General features: G+C 36.5%; 1 protein-coding gene across 1 annotated transcript in view; it reads left to right on the top strand.

Moving 5' to 3' along the window:
• Nucleotides 1–15,366, top strand: part of LOC108707575 (contactin-5) — an 879,452-nt gene that overhangs the window by 626,489 nt on the left and 237,597 nt on the right. Inside the window, exon 8 of the mRNA XM_041582695.1 lies at nt 9,808–9,903. Within this exon, the coding sequence (XP_041438629.1) occupies nt 9,808–9,903 (96 nt within the window). The remainder of the gene's footprint in view (nt 1–9,807; nt 9,904–15,366) is intronic.

The raw sequence follows: 15,366 nt of genomic DNA, 5'->3' as shown, positions 1-15,366 counted from the left end.
CAACCAATGGTCTAAAATTTCCTTTATTCTAATATATCAAAACTTTCCAGTATAATGATCCATTTACACAAGAAATGGGCTCATGGGAAAACAAACATGTATGATTATAGCATACCTGAACCTTCCATTATCTTCCTAGGTATTAAATCGACTCCTTGGTGGCTTTTAACTGACACCCCATGTGCTAGCAATCCTATTTACACAACAAATGTCTTCTCAACCTTGAGCTAAAAAGAAGAATTTACCTAGATGACTACTATCAATATGAATTATTATGAATCTAAGAAACTGTATTCATTTCAGTATCCATAGAAATAATACAGTAACTGCTACTAATAAATGATATTTCCATATTTGTAAATTCCCACTGGTCGATTATTCAAAAATAAGAAAAACAATGTAGTTAACAAGCAAAACAGTTGGATTTTTGGGGCAATAAATAGTTGAAGAAAATGAATTGGCTCATAAAACATTTCACAGGACTAGAAGGACTTTGTAGTTCTTTCAGATATTTGATACAACTTGGTGTAATAACACACCCAGGTAAATGACAAATATGTGGCCCTATAAAATAAAAAATCTCGACTTATGCCTTTATGGGATTCAGATACTTCAATGATAAGAATCCTGTTACTGTCATTTAATAGTTGTTTTTAATAAGCAACCTATGTATTCCACAGTTTACTTTGGAATTCAACACCTTTATATATTAAACTATGTAGTCCCAAAATACTAAACCAATCAACCAAGCTGGGCAGGGGTAAAATACATTTCTGAAAGGCTGGTTACTCCAGTTTACATTTATATTCCAGCCAGTCAGATAATCATTTCCCCCCTATTCCAGCATGACATATCTAGGACTTCTAATGCAAAGGCAGTGATCCCCATAACGTGGCTTAAAATGTTGCTCACAAACCCCTTGGATGTTGCTCCCAGTTGCTTCAAAGCAGGTGTTTCTTTTTGAATTCCAGGCTTGGAGGCAAGTTTTGGTTGTATAAAAACCAGGTGTACTGCCAAAAAAGCCTCCTGTAGTCTTTCAGTCCACATAGGGGCTACCAAATAACTGATCACAGCCCTTACTTGGTACCCAAAGGAATATTTTGGATACTTGTGTTGCTTCCCCACTCTTTTTACATTTGAATGTGACTCATAGGTAAAAAAGATTGGGAACCTTTGCCCTAAGGTAATGATGGCCCGAGCAATAAGTAGATATCTCTGTAACAAATGGGATGACCTCCTATTTACTACAACTAGCAGACTGTTTTTTGATCATCTATTTAACATGTTCAAACAGATGTAGTGGATTGAGAAGACAATTTATTCATGCCACTAGACAATTCACATAAGTTATTCCATGCCTAGGACACCGTATTAAATTGACCCTGCCATGTTAGAATCTGAAAGGGTTTTCTTCTCCATATTTGATGAATAAAATTCAACCTCTTTTGTCGACTCTTCAAAAGCTAATAATTCCATTAAATTCTAGCCTAACAATGCCTACCATGGACTTTTTATTCTCTGCATCTGAGAAGTATCTTAATTCATTTTCTTATCATCACATAATAGTAAGAGCGCTTTATGGTATTGATACGACTCCCTAACCAAACTCTGCAGATTGCACAGTTTAATCTCATTACATGTGCGTTATCTTTTTACAAGATGGTAACTTGAAATGACTGTGATAGCTTATATATAAAATAGAGAAAGAAATATTTTGTAAAAAGCTGTGAACTACAAAGAAATATAGTGATATCTTTATTGCACATTTCCAATAAACCATTTATCTAGTAAGCCAGTTATGAAAGCAAGAAAAGTATATTTTTCTGTTTCTTGAAATAGATAGACAGACAGACAAAATGATGGATGGATAGACAGATAGACAGACAGAGACGATGATAGATAGATAGATAGATAGATGATAGATAGATAGATAGATAGATGATATATATTGATAGATAGATAGATATCATTCTATCTATCTATCTATCTATCAATATATATATATATATCATCTATCTATCATCTATATATCTATCTATCTATCTATCAATATATATCAATAGATGATATATATTGATAGATAGATAGATAGATGATAGATGATATATATTGATAGATAGATAGATAGATGATAGATAGATAGATAGATAGATAGATAGATAGATAGATAGATAGATAGATAGTATAACCAATGAGATGGCACTTGTCCAAATGTTCACCTTTAGAAACGGTTGAACTTTGGTAATATCACTAGCTAAGTTTAGTCATCTAGTTGGTAGAGTATTAAGTGGTTGGGATGTCAGTGGAAGGTTGTCTTTTATTCACTACTGGCATCCTAATCAACTTCTCAGTAAAATTAACAAACAACCTATAGTTCACAGAGCACATTATGCTTGCTGCCATCATGAGAAGATCACTGAGAAGATCCATGCTTAGCGATGTGGTCAACAAAAGTAGCATTTATTTTAAATGAATTAGAAAACTATTGCTCAACGTGCAAAGCAATAAATTAATTGGTGTTATTTACTCCCATTTAAGGGGCAAAATGTGGCCAGCGACTGCTTCACACAGCCGCACCACTTTGCTAGGCACAAATTCGCTATCACTACGCTAATTCGCTAATATGCGCAGTTGTTCCTGGGCGCTGAACGCTGGCGACTTTTCACTAGCAATACTTTGGCAGTGCCAGCATTTCATAGAGGAGATGCACTCAGGCCCAGATTTGTGGAGAGGCCACCAAGGCCCGGGCCTAAGGTGGCAGCATTTTAGCCATTAAATAACATTTAATGCAAAAAATGTAAAATATATGGTGCTGGCACTATGTAATTTGAATGTCAGCACCATAGATTTTACTTCCTAAGAATTAAGTTAGTGACGGAGAAGAGAAGATAGACAGCAGTGGTCATTTACTGAGACTCCACTGCTATTACAGTATGTCCTATGCTCCAAAGGAAGCTTTGAACCAACTTAGTTAAGGACACCATATACTAATCAGTGATTTTGGACCTTTGTTTTAGGTCATAAGAAGCATTCTCAGTTCTGCTTAACCACATGTGGTGATCAGTGGCTTGAGGACATGTACCATTCAGGCAATTTTGACTATCAAATGAAAAACCACATTGGTTTAGGGTCAGGGCACATGCTCAGATTCAGGGAGATAAATTACCCAGGGCCGGATTTACATATTGGGTGCCCCTAGGCCCACTGCCGTTCGTCGCCCCTGTCCCCCCCTTTATTCATGCAAATTTTCATCATCAATGGGGATTGGCGCACAGGAATTTTAAAAAATGATTGTATCTCCAGCGCATCCCCAGTGTTTTTGAACCAATGTGGATGTGGTTGGGCAACATGCCGCTCCCCAAAATCCTGCCGCCCTAGTCCCGGGCCCAGATGGCCTTTCCACAAATCCGGGCCTGAAGTCACCCAGCGGAAATCTCCACTTCTTTTGGGGCGACTAATCTCCCCAAACTGCCCCCTGCAGGCTAAAATGTAAATCGCCAGCAGGATGGCACTTGGAGCGCTTCGTTTCCTGAAGTCGCCTCACGAGGAAACTTCGGGCAACTTCGGAAACGAAGAGCTCTGAGTGCAATCTTGGCGGCGAATTACATTCTAGCCAGTGGAAGGTAGTTTGGGGAGATTAGTCGCACCGAATGAAGAGGAGATTTGTTGCCAGGCGACTAATCTCCCCGAATCTGAGCGTGTGCCCTGCCCCTAAACACACACTTGGTTAAATTATTAGCTCTTAGCTAAAGATATTGGTCACTAGGGAGGTCAGATGTCAAACGATTCATTAATTAAGATAAGGGTATTTACAATTCTGTCAAACTTTGCTTTTTAAGTGAATCCATCCATTCATGCATTAAATATGATTGGCAACTTACTCCTGCAGCAAAATAAAATCAGTATACTGTATATGCAAACTGAATACATTTTAAAAATAACCTTAAAAATAAGAGTAAAAAAAGTGTAAATTAAAAAAACAGCGTGCGTTAGAGCAGCTCCACTAGAGTCTTGCTCGGGGACATAGCTTTCTCTGATCAGCCAGACTGCAGGGCTGTTATTGCAGTGGAAATTCTAGAGGTGGAATCTTCAGGGAGAAACGGTTCAGACATTGTTCTCTAGTTAGAGCACAGTTTGTACAGTGCAGAAAACAGCTTGCAGCCTCTAGACTGAATCTTAGCAAAATCTCTCATTGCCTCTGACAGATATGTGAAAAATAAATAAGCAATAATAACTTGGTGTCAGTGCAAGTCAATGGGAAAGCAGCAGTGGTCTTCGCCAAGAGACCGTTATTAATTTATATTTAAAGGAGAACTAAAACTTAAGAAGTAGCTAGAAATGTTGTACATTATGTGTTGTGCTTCTGTACCAGCCCAAGGCAACCACAGCCCTTTAGCAGTATAGATCTGTGTCTCCAAAGATGCCCCAGTAGTTCCCATGTTCTTTTCTGCTGATTCACTGCACATGCTCTGTGCTGCTGTCACTTACTGAGCTTAGGGACCCACCCACAATATACAGTACACATAGAATAGAAATGTCACAGTATAAGGCTGATTAGTAATTAATACAGATAATTACTACATGGCAGCACAGAAACTGCTAAATTTATTGTTATACCCTATCTTCTTTGGAATTATTAACATCAAATCAGAAATATTGTCCTTGAGTCTCTTAACTGCCCTCTCGTGGTGGTCACAATGACAATCATCTACTGTATTTGTTCTGGTCGGGCAGTTTATGGTTGAAAAAATGAACTGGTCTATGTGATGTTACTTAAAATTTCTAGCCAAAATTGTCGTACAAATAGTTCTTTTTTGTAATAACCATGACATAGTTGTTGATTACTGCTAGGCATGCATAACATTATATTAAACAATTCCAAATGTACATTTAGAACACAAAAATTATAATGACAAATAGCTATCTGTTTTTGTTTTAAGATTAATGTTGCTCTATTTACAACTGTTCATTAAAGAGCTCTGCAGCTCAGTCTCTAGGAGGCAAATGCTTGCTGTGTTGCTCGGAAAAGTTGTTCTTAGTGTCACTATGGCTGTGGATGTACAGAATACATTTAAGATGTGTATTTGATACAAGCTTAAAGCTGAAGTTACAGCATTTATTTAAGTTGACTGATATAAATGTAAAATACACTCTACCTACAATATAATCAGGGTCGACATTCTGTTATGTTGATGCAAATTTGTACAGGCCTACTGGGACGCCAATTGGAATGTGTATGTAATTATACAAATATTTTAAATGGCTTTTAAAAGTCTTTTATGCAGAAATAATTATATACTATTAGCCAACAACCTGAATGCCTATTCTGGCATTTTTATTAATAGGGCAGTAACCCTACTGCTCTCCTCACCTCTGACTGATCTACTCGTTGCCCTAAGCCTACATAGCTGACACTGGTAGAGTAAGCTGCATATAGAAAATAACAATTCTGATAACTGGTCATCTTTCAAGGTGTCCCACCTCCCTAGTTTCCACTAGGGATGTAGCGAACTGTTCGCCGGCGAACTAGTTCGCGCGAACTTCGACTGTTCGCGTCCGCCGCAAGTTCGCGAACGTCGCGCGACGTTCGCCAATAGGCGTTCGCGTCAAAATCGTTCGACCATTCGGTCGCTAAAATCGAACGATTTTCGTTCGATTCGAACGAAAATCGTTCGATCGAACGATTAAAATCCTTCGATCGTTCGAATCGAACGATTTTCGGATGTTCGAAGTTCGCGAACAGTTCGCGAACTGTTCGCATTTTTTGCCGGTGTTCGCGAACGGCGTTCGCGAACACATACTCGGCGGTTCGCTACATCCCTAGTTTCCACTCCGGTTTTCTTCTTACCTCCAGGTCCTCTCTTCTTCATTAATGAGACTTCCTGTGCATCACAATCCCAGCACCATTCACCCTTCTCCTTTGATGGATTTCATAGAGGCATAACTTTCATTCCTTATACAGCCCAGCCGACAATGGTGGGTCAATGGGGAATTGCCACCACCAAGAGGTCACGTCTACATCTGAAAAGGAAAAATATTTTCCTACCCCTGTTTATACAGACCTAGCCTACCTGATAGGACTGTACTATATAAACAACACTAGGGGAAGCTTTAAATCTTTATTCCCATACAACATTACATATACATTTTAAAAAAATCTTCTTTCTTACTTGACAGGGCATGGCTTTGCATTGGCTGTAACCTTGCTGTCTGTAAATACAAGCACAAGGCCTTTTCTATCAGCAAGCTCTTCCCATAGGCCCTTAAGGTCACACAGATGCTTTATGAAATTTACTGGTATGTAGAGGGTAGTGAGAGGAATGTTAATAGGGCTGCTATCATTGTTGGCTTCCAGTGTTTCACCTTTGATCAAAAGATTTTAATATTTATAAGCTATTGGTTTATTTAAAAGTAGAAAAATGAATGTAAATTGCATAAAGACAGTGACAGAACATAAAAGTAATAGTAAGCCTCTGAAACCCTACTTTGGTCAAAATGTTTCATTTTTAATACATTTCTTTTTTGTCCATTTTTACTTTCTAGTATTTTTTTATTCATAAATAATTGTAAAATTATTTCCTGAAGGATAGTCTAGTGCAGGATGAACTCACAGAGTACGTTGAGTAAGAAGAGTGTGCGTGTATCCTTCACCAGTCAGTTGAAATATGTTCATTTGTTCAGTAACACAAAGATAAATATAGCACCACGATATTTGTTATCTCATGTATTTCAAAATTGAAGAGGTGAGATGATGGGGCAGGCATTATTAAAAATGAATGTCATATGTCAGGCTAAAGAGTTTAGTTTTAGCCTAATGAAAGAAAGTCATTATCTTAAATGTCTATTTCATCAAATTACTACTAAAAATAAAAATTGAATTAATGAAAGTATATAAATGTAATGGCATTTCCATAAAATTGGTTTCAATGGCATTTATATTCTATTTTCCTTCTATTGTGATGGAACCCTTTATACATTTGCAGTTTAATTACATTTTCAAAGATATCAAGTTTATTTGTATTAATTGTTTTATTCCACACAAAAAAAGTATAAAAAATAAAGAATACATTTTGAGATGCTTTAAAGGGATACTGTCATGGGAAAAAACATTTTTTCAAATTGAATCAGTTAATAGTGCTGCTCCAACAGAATTCTGCACTGAAATCCATTTCTCAAAAGAGCAAACAGATTTTTTTTCAATTTTGAAATCTGACATGGGGCTAGACATATTGTCAATTTCCCAGCTGCCCCTAGTCATGTGACATGTGCTCTGTTAAACTTCTATCACTCTTTACTGCTGTACTGCAAGTTGGAGTGATATCAACCCCCTCCCTTTTTCCCCCAGCAGCCAAACAAAAGAACAATGGGAAGGTAACCAGATAACAGCTCCCTTACACAAGATAACAGCAGCCTGGTAGATATAAGAACAACACTCAATAATAAAAACCCATGTCCCACTGAGACACATTCAGTTACATTTAGAAGGAAAAACAGCAGCCTGCCAAAAAGCATTTCTATCCTAAAGTGCAGGCACAAGTCACATGACCAGGGGCAGCTGGGAAATTGACAAAATGTCTAGCCCCATGTGAGATTTCAAAATTGAATATAAAAAAATCTGTTTGCTCTTTTGAGAAATGGATTTCAGTGCAGAATTCTGCTGGAGCAGCACTATTAACTGATGTGTTTTGAAAAAAATTTTTTTTCCCCATGACAGTATCCCTTTAAAGCTTCTTTTGGATTACCTTTACAATGGCATAGATTAAGACATGAGTAAAAAGGGAAGCTGTACACACCAACTAATATGTATTTAACCATTAGGGGGCGAACTGCATCAAAGTCACTCCTACTCTTGCCAGTCCGATACTCACTTTCACCTGAATCAAGTAGAATTCTACTACTTCAGTTTACATTTTTAATAGGGGCTCCACTGGGATCACCTTATTGTAGTTGAGATTAAAGCTGGCCATAGACGCAAAGATCTGATCATATGAATCGAGGATTTGTACGATTTTCGGACCGTGTGTGGAGAGTCCCGACATTTTTCGTCCGGCGGAGATCGGTCGTTTGGTCGATCGGACAGGTTAAAAGATTTCTGTCGGCTGCCGATAATATCTCTGCGTTTATTGACGATCGTACGATTTTCAGAGGGAGACTGTCACAAGCTTTGGTCGGACATAACTTTCATACGATTGCTGTCAGGGGCAGAACATCAGCTGATCTATTCTTTTGTACTTTATTTGATCGGAATTGTTAGTGGCAGGTCGGGAGATGGGGAAGTCCGATCGTGCGTTGATTCGTACGATCGAACTTTGCGTCTGTGGCCAGCTTAATGGAAGCTTCTATACAACCTGGAGCTTGCCATTGCTCCTGTGTGAACTATAGTAACTACAGTCAGGTGATCCCAGTGATGGCCAATAAAAAATGTAACCAATCATAAGTTTTAACATTGCAAAGCAAGTTTCAGGTAAAACTTAGCCGCTATTCAAAATGTTTAATGAAGTAGTAAATTAGTGACTGAAGTTTATCAGAGCACAAGTCACATGACTTGGGAAACTGACAATATGTCGAGCCCCATGTGAGATTTCAAAATTACATATAAAAAAATAAGTTTTTTTTTGAAAAACAGATTACAGTGCAGAAGTCTGCTGGAGCAGCACTATTAACTGATGCATTTTGAAAAAAAAAATGTTTTCCCATGACAGTATATCTTTAAATATAATATTTTGAAAATAACTGCAAAATAAAACTGCAAATATACAGTATTACTACTGTAAACATACAAAATTGTAACTTAGAAGAAACTTATTGCCAGTTCATTTGTTGACATTTTAGGCAGACTTTTTTATAATACAGATTTCTATTTTAGCATCTTTTACTTTCCTTCTGACAGAATCCTTTATATGTTTCAATAATTTAGAATGTAATTATATTTGAAAGACTTCATGGGTTTTTTTTATAATGTTTTTCATTTATAAATAGAGCCCTAAAATTACATTTTGAAGGAATTTCTGTTTTCAAGACGAAAAAAAAAAAACCAAGAATACGAAAAATGTTATGTGCCTCACAGCTTCTTTTGGCTGAATTCGAAAATGACATATAGTAGGCATTATGGGAGGGAAGATGTGACACTGTGCGGTATTGAATCACAATAAAGGGTGCCTTCTGAAAGGCTTGCTCCATCTGTAGATTTTTCTTCTCTGTTAAATATTATATTTGGAAATATATTGCACAATAAAACACATAAATAAATGATTCATCCCATAAACAAAACAAATTTAACCTAGAAAAATCCTACTGTTGGTTCAATGCTTGTTGACATTTTGGGCAGGTTTTGTCGTATTGTTTTATAATATAGATTGATGAAAGAACTTATGCTATACACATCCCTGTGAAACATTGCACTTTGCTTTTTACGCTGGTTCAGCTAAATGTGTACTTGTAAATCTCCCTTGCTATCAATCTACCCTGTCACACCTGCATGGAAATCTGACCCTGAGATAGAAAAGCAAGAAGGCAAAGAATGTCTATGCAGCTGGTATAAAAAAAAGGATTATTATTTTTTTTTTTGGTTTTAAGAAGAGAAAAAAGTACATTTAAAATGGTTCTTTTGAAAGCAAACTGTATAAAGTGCACATACAAATAGAAGTTTGTGGAACACTGTAACTATAGAAACGTTTGTGTTTCAGGAGCATGTTTGCAAGATAAACCAATGGAATGACATATTTATAATCCATATGATACTGAAAACTGTTTATATTTAACATGTGAGAAGAATTAATTTTTAATAATTTATTTATTTATTCTCAGATCTTGGAAATTTTAGTGGCCGGATAAGGAGTGCAGTGTCTGTGAGGGAAGGCCAAGGAGTTGTTCTGATGTGTTCTCCTCCTCATCACTCTCCAGGTACAATCAACTCTATATACTGTACTCTTCCCTTTCTGTCTCATTGAATGACATCACATCCTTTTTCAGAATTTATGCACAGACCTTCATTGGCTTTATGGTTATTGGATCAGTGTTACATGGTACATTAATATTGCATCAAATAAAGGTACGAGGTCTATCATCCCAAAAGCTCCTCTAGAAATCTTGAAATGACTAAACTAGCTTACAGTAAATCCATGTTGTTTTGTATCCTTAAGACCTTTTGCTCTACACAACATAAATAGTGGTTATTTGGGATGACACCAGGGGGCAGATTTATCAAGGGTCAAATGGAAAATTTGAATTTAAAAATTCAAATTTAAAAATTTTCAGGTTTATTTTCGTGTGAATAGTCCAAATTCAATTACAGTTTATAAAAAAAAATCTAAATTTGAATTTGACTATTTACTATCTAAAACTTGCCGAATGGTGTTTTAGCCTAAGGAGAAGTCCTACAATCTATTTGGAGTCGTTTGCTGGACTTTTGAAAATGTTATTTATTTTGGAGAAAAAACTCAAATCAAATTTGATCAAATTTGATTATGAATTTGATTTGAGTTTGCAGGTCTATCCTTTTCACCGTATTTAAAAAAATCTGAATTTTTTAATACATTTCAATTGGTTGGTACTTTTTTTAGAATTTGGAGTTTATGGGAATTTAGGGGAGTTTTTAGAAACTCCCATAAACTCAAAATTTGACCCTTGATAAATCTACCCCCAGGTCTGAAGCATTCTGCCAAGCCCTGTCCAGTTACAATTGGACACTCTGATCCTATCTGCCTCTCACACACTAAAGGGGAGGAACTCAATCAAAAAAAAAACCCCAGCATAATGGCCGAAGCTAGACATAGTAATTGCTAAATTCACTTGAATGCTTTTTCTACCAAGCCATCCAGCAAAGTCTACTGCCTTTAGGTCAAGGGTAGAGCACATACAGGAGTTGGAAACAATGTGCACCCAGTAAGAAGGCATGTCATTAAAAGATTTAGTCTGGGGATCACACATTTTGCTGTAATTCCCTTGATGGCTCTGCTGTATGTGACTTACAAAAAAAAAGTTAAAAATACAGCAACAATCATTTCTCCAGGCTAATTACTAATGCACAATAAACAGAGCTTAGCTTTTATTAAATGTATACAAAAAAAGCTTGGTTTTACAGTACCTCTGGGAACTGCACATTAGTACTATCCCCAGGCTTGTAATGGGGTAATGTTCCCTGAAACATAATGTGTTGTTTAGTTCCCAAAGGATCAGGATTAGAAAAGTTTCTTTTTTCCCTTGGTTTGGTGATGTTGTATTTACATACATGGGTTAGTATTGCAACAGTCAATCTTCAATATTTGTAGCAGAGTAATTAATTTTGCTCAGCTACTACATCTTAGATGTTTCTCAATAGTAATAACCAGTCATGTAAAGACTGAATGCACCATGGAAAAAGGCATCTGAAAGGAAAGCATGGTTTCTGGAAGATACAAAAAGCATAAGTATGCCTAGATAAGGACATAGTAAGCACTACCTAGTCACCTTGGTAGAATTTTTTATAGCCAGCGAGTAGGGGTTGACAATATTATAATATTCTGTTAATAGTAACATGCCACTAGATCACACAATTCTAATTTTAACAATTTTAATTGTGTGCTTCCTATAATATGAAAATAGCTTAGTAAAAGTCCTTTTTTATTTTAGCAGAATAAAAATCCACCAAGTAAAGTCCATACAGAACTGGGTTGCAGAGATGGTTTTGAAAGAGCTTGACTCCACAGAAGCCTTTGCCCTAAATTAACACCTGTTGCATAAATTGAACGCTACTGTAGCTGATGGTAGCCAGCTCTGATCACCACAATCATTGTCCATCCTTTTATATATACATGGATGTGAATCCCACCAACAATGTTTCATCATCTAGTGGAAAGCCTGCCAAAAAGAATTAAGGGTTAGAGTTGTCTGAGCAGCAAAGAGAGGACCATCTTATAATTAATAACCTGGATTTTGGTATAAGTTGTTGGACAGGCAGGTGTCCACATGTCCAACAGGTATTTAATAGAAAGGAAGATTCAAATTGGCCATTTTTTCACTAATCAATAGATATTTTCCATTTAATGGGATAGTTTGAGGTATGGATTGGAAATTTTACTTTGATGCATCTGTATAAGAAGCTATAGTACAATGATGACAGAAGTGCTGATTTACTAACATTTCACACGCTAAATTACACCAGTGAAGTTATCCATAGCAATCAATCAGATCTTTTCTTTCATTCTCCAAATTATAGTTGCCTGACTTAAGCACATTGCTGATTGGTGGCTACCACGGTGGTTTAAAGTAGCACCTTTATTAGTGTATCAGCCCCATAATGTTTTTACCAAAGGCTTCGGTATATAATCATCATTACAACATATATATAATAATTATCATTCTACTAGCACTGGGAATGCCAACTAATAGCAAAGGCGTTCCTATCTGTTTTTCTATTCCTCTTTGTGTATAGACTTCCAGATGGTCATAGTCCACATGCGGTTATTTATGTTGTTTAATCCATACTACAGCTAAAGTTTGGTATAAATTCTACCCACATAGCACCCGAAGACAAAACAGGACCAGATGGTCTTTTAAATAACCATCAAATTCCTAGTCAAACAATAAATGCTACTTTATGCAAAATTTTGAATACAGATATTGGTTGAAACCTAAATAACACAGTTATATTGCAGATCAAGATTTCCTTTACGCTAATTTGATATGATTTGCAAAGAGGGTGTAGAAAAAAAAATACTTTTATATTTGCAACTAGAAATTCCATTAATAATAACAATAGTCCAAAGCTCTAGTACAGCTGTGTTATGACTGTTATGATGTTCTAAGCTATTGAGGGATTGTTAAAAGATTGTTAAAACCCAAAGCAGTTGTATTCTAGTTTGTGCAAACATGTTTATCATGTAGTATTTTCTGTCTAGGACACGGTGATTCCCAAAGTGTTGCCAGGCACAGGACATAATGGTGCAATTCTGTCTTGCAGAGCTGACATTCTAGATTTGATTACTACCAAGGTGCTCTCTGCGTACAGTATGTACAGTATGTCATCTCAAAATCTACTTGCTGTCCCTCAGGTTGCTCAAGGCTTTTTCTTTGGATTCTGATAAAACTACCATGCAAATGTGTAACAGTGGTATTTCTGGCTCCATTGAAGAACAACAATGTGCTTGGAACTATACTTTTCCATGTTAAAAAAAACAGGCAAAGTCATTCTTAGATTATTACTAGTATTATCCATTATATAGCAGCAGGAAGTTACAGTGGTGCATAAGATCTAGGGTCCCTATGCCATTCACATGACATACTATTGTCAATACTATCAGAAACCAATTAACTTGCCTGTACTGTATATTTTTCGAGGAAGGAAGGAAACAGGAGAAACCACACAGATATGGATAGAATAGGTATCCTTTTTGACGGCACCGGTATTATCCTTTATATAGCATCAGAAAGTTACAGAGATTGGTCCTTGACCCAGTGGAGCTTAAGATCTAGGGTCCCTATGATGTTCACATTATATACTAACGTCAATATTATCAGGAACTTAGTAACCTGCCTGCACTGTATGTTTTTGGAGGGTTGAAAGAAACAGGAGAAACCAGGTACAACCCCACTAACGTGGGTAGAACAGGTCTCCTTGGGGATAGCACCATTATTAAAACTGACTCAGGAACCTAGTACTATAAGGCAGCAGTACCAAACCACTGCACCATCCCATTACTTGTATAAGACCATTTCCAGTCCAATTTCTGTGATACACAAGGGTTTACATACATACAACCCTAAAATAGCTCACCAAACAGCATCGCATTAAGGTCTCTGTATTGTATGTTTAGTACAAGGGAATAAAATAACTGCAATGGCATTGTAAAAATAACTGAAATTAATGATTTTAGTTTATAATGCCATAAAAATTAATGACCACACCTCTCATGATTTCAGATTATGCCCCTTAAATTGGTGGCCATACCCATTACTAAATTCTTGTAAGGGCACTATAATACAATAGCAGGCATAGGGAATGAGATATGGAAGTTTTGAGCTACCCTGAGCATGGAAGCTTGGACAAGGCTAAAACTGAAAGCTGAACCAATAACACTTCATATATGTAGAGGGACTTAAAGAAACAAAAAAGAACATGTTTCTCTTTTTCCAACCATATAATGCTTATTGAATTACATTACAACATTCAACAGGCTTGTTTATTTAACATGGAAGTTCCAACATATGCCTCACTGGTTTTTCAAATATACTGTATATATAATACTATCGTATAGACCTTGTAAAACAAGCTATTTTGTGTACAGTACTTGAATACCCATGTAAATGTATATGTATTTTTGATCACTCCAGCCCCAACTTACATTTGGAGTGTTTGCAATTGAATGGATCAATACACATATGAAGAACCCAAGAAACACATTTCAGAGGTTGACATGTGTTTTTCATCTCTGTATTACTGTGTAGACAGCACTTTAACCTTCTAAATCTACCATATATATTCTCATTTTATAGGGAATGACATTTTAAATAAAAAGTTGGGCACTCAGCAATGCATGGATAGGCAGAGTACACCAGTGAGTGTTTTATCAGCAGCTTGCCAGGCTAGGAATAAACAAGAGCTGAAAGCAAAAGATAATATTAATAATGCAGTACCCTGCTTTTTTCATTGAAAACTCCTGCAGCTTCACATTGCATCTTTTTTTACCTAACATGTATGCTTTTTCCCATTAGAGCACATTTGTATTGTTCTGATTTATTCTGTGAGAAAGCTATCAAGCAGGCATTACTGGAATGGAAATGTGAGTTAAGTGGTTGTAGCCCGTACGATAGGAAGTCAACGGTGAGCTGTAAGGCTGAATAATATTGAAGAGTAAATCTGAAACATCCCTGATTTAAGCAATTCTGAGATGTGTCACTTGATTTGTTTCCTCTGAGAGAATGGAATTGTTACTCATTCAGCCCTCCAGTTACTTAGCTGATAGATCAAGGGTAACAACGATCACTTTTGGGATCACATAATTCTACGAGAGCTGAATCCAAGCAGCTAATGCCAAGATCAAACAATTGAACTTTTCAGGTCATAAAATATTTTTAATTGCATGAATAAATATGGCATTGTTGAGATAGCGTTGCACAGCAGTTGAGATTATAAAAAGACACATCTGTCAAGTTCAAGTTCATGTTACTCAATTAAATTCTACCTAATGTCTTGTTGATCCAAGGAAGACAAAGAACTCTTTCCTGATTCCAAAGGGCAATTGGACCAGTCTCTGGATCAGGGACTGAGTGTTATAATCAGGAACCCTCACTTACTGCAAATGTATCCAACCTTTTCTTTGAAGCTATCTCATATATTTGCCAGTGCAACCATCTCAGAGAGAGAATACCGCAACTTCACAGCTCTCA

Source organism: Xenopus laevis, chromosome 2L (assembly GCF_017654675.1).
Source record: "Xenopus laevis strain J_2021 chromosome 2L, Xenopus_laevis_v10.1, whole genome shotgun sequence".
Taxonomy (NCBI): Eukaryota; Metazoa; Chordata; class Amphibia; order Anura; family Pipidae; genus Xenopus; species Xenopus laevis.
This window is presented reverse-complemented; position numbering and strand designations above follow the sequence as displayed.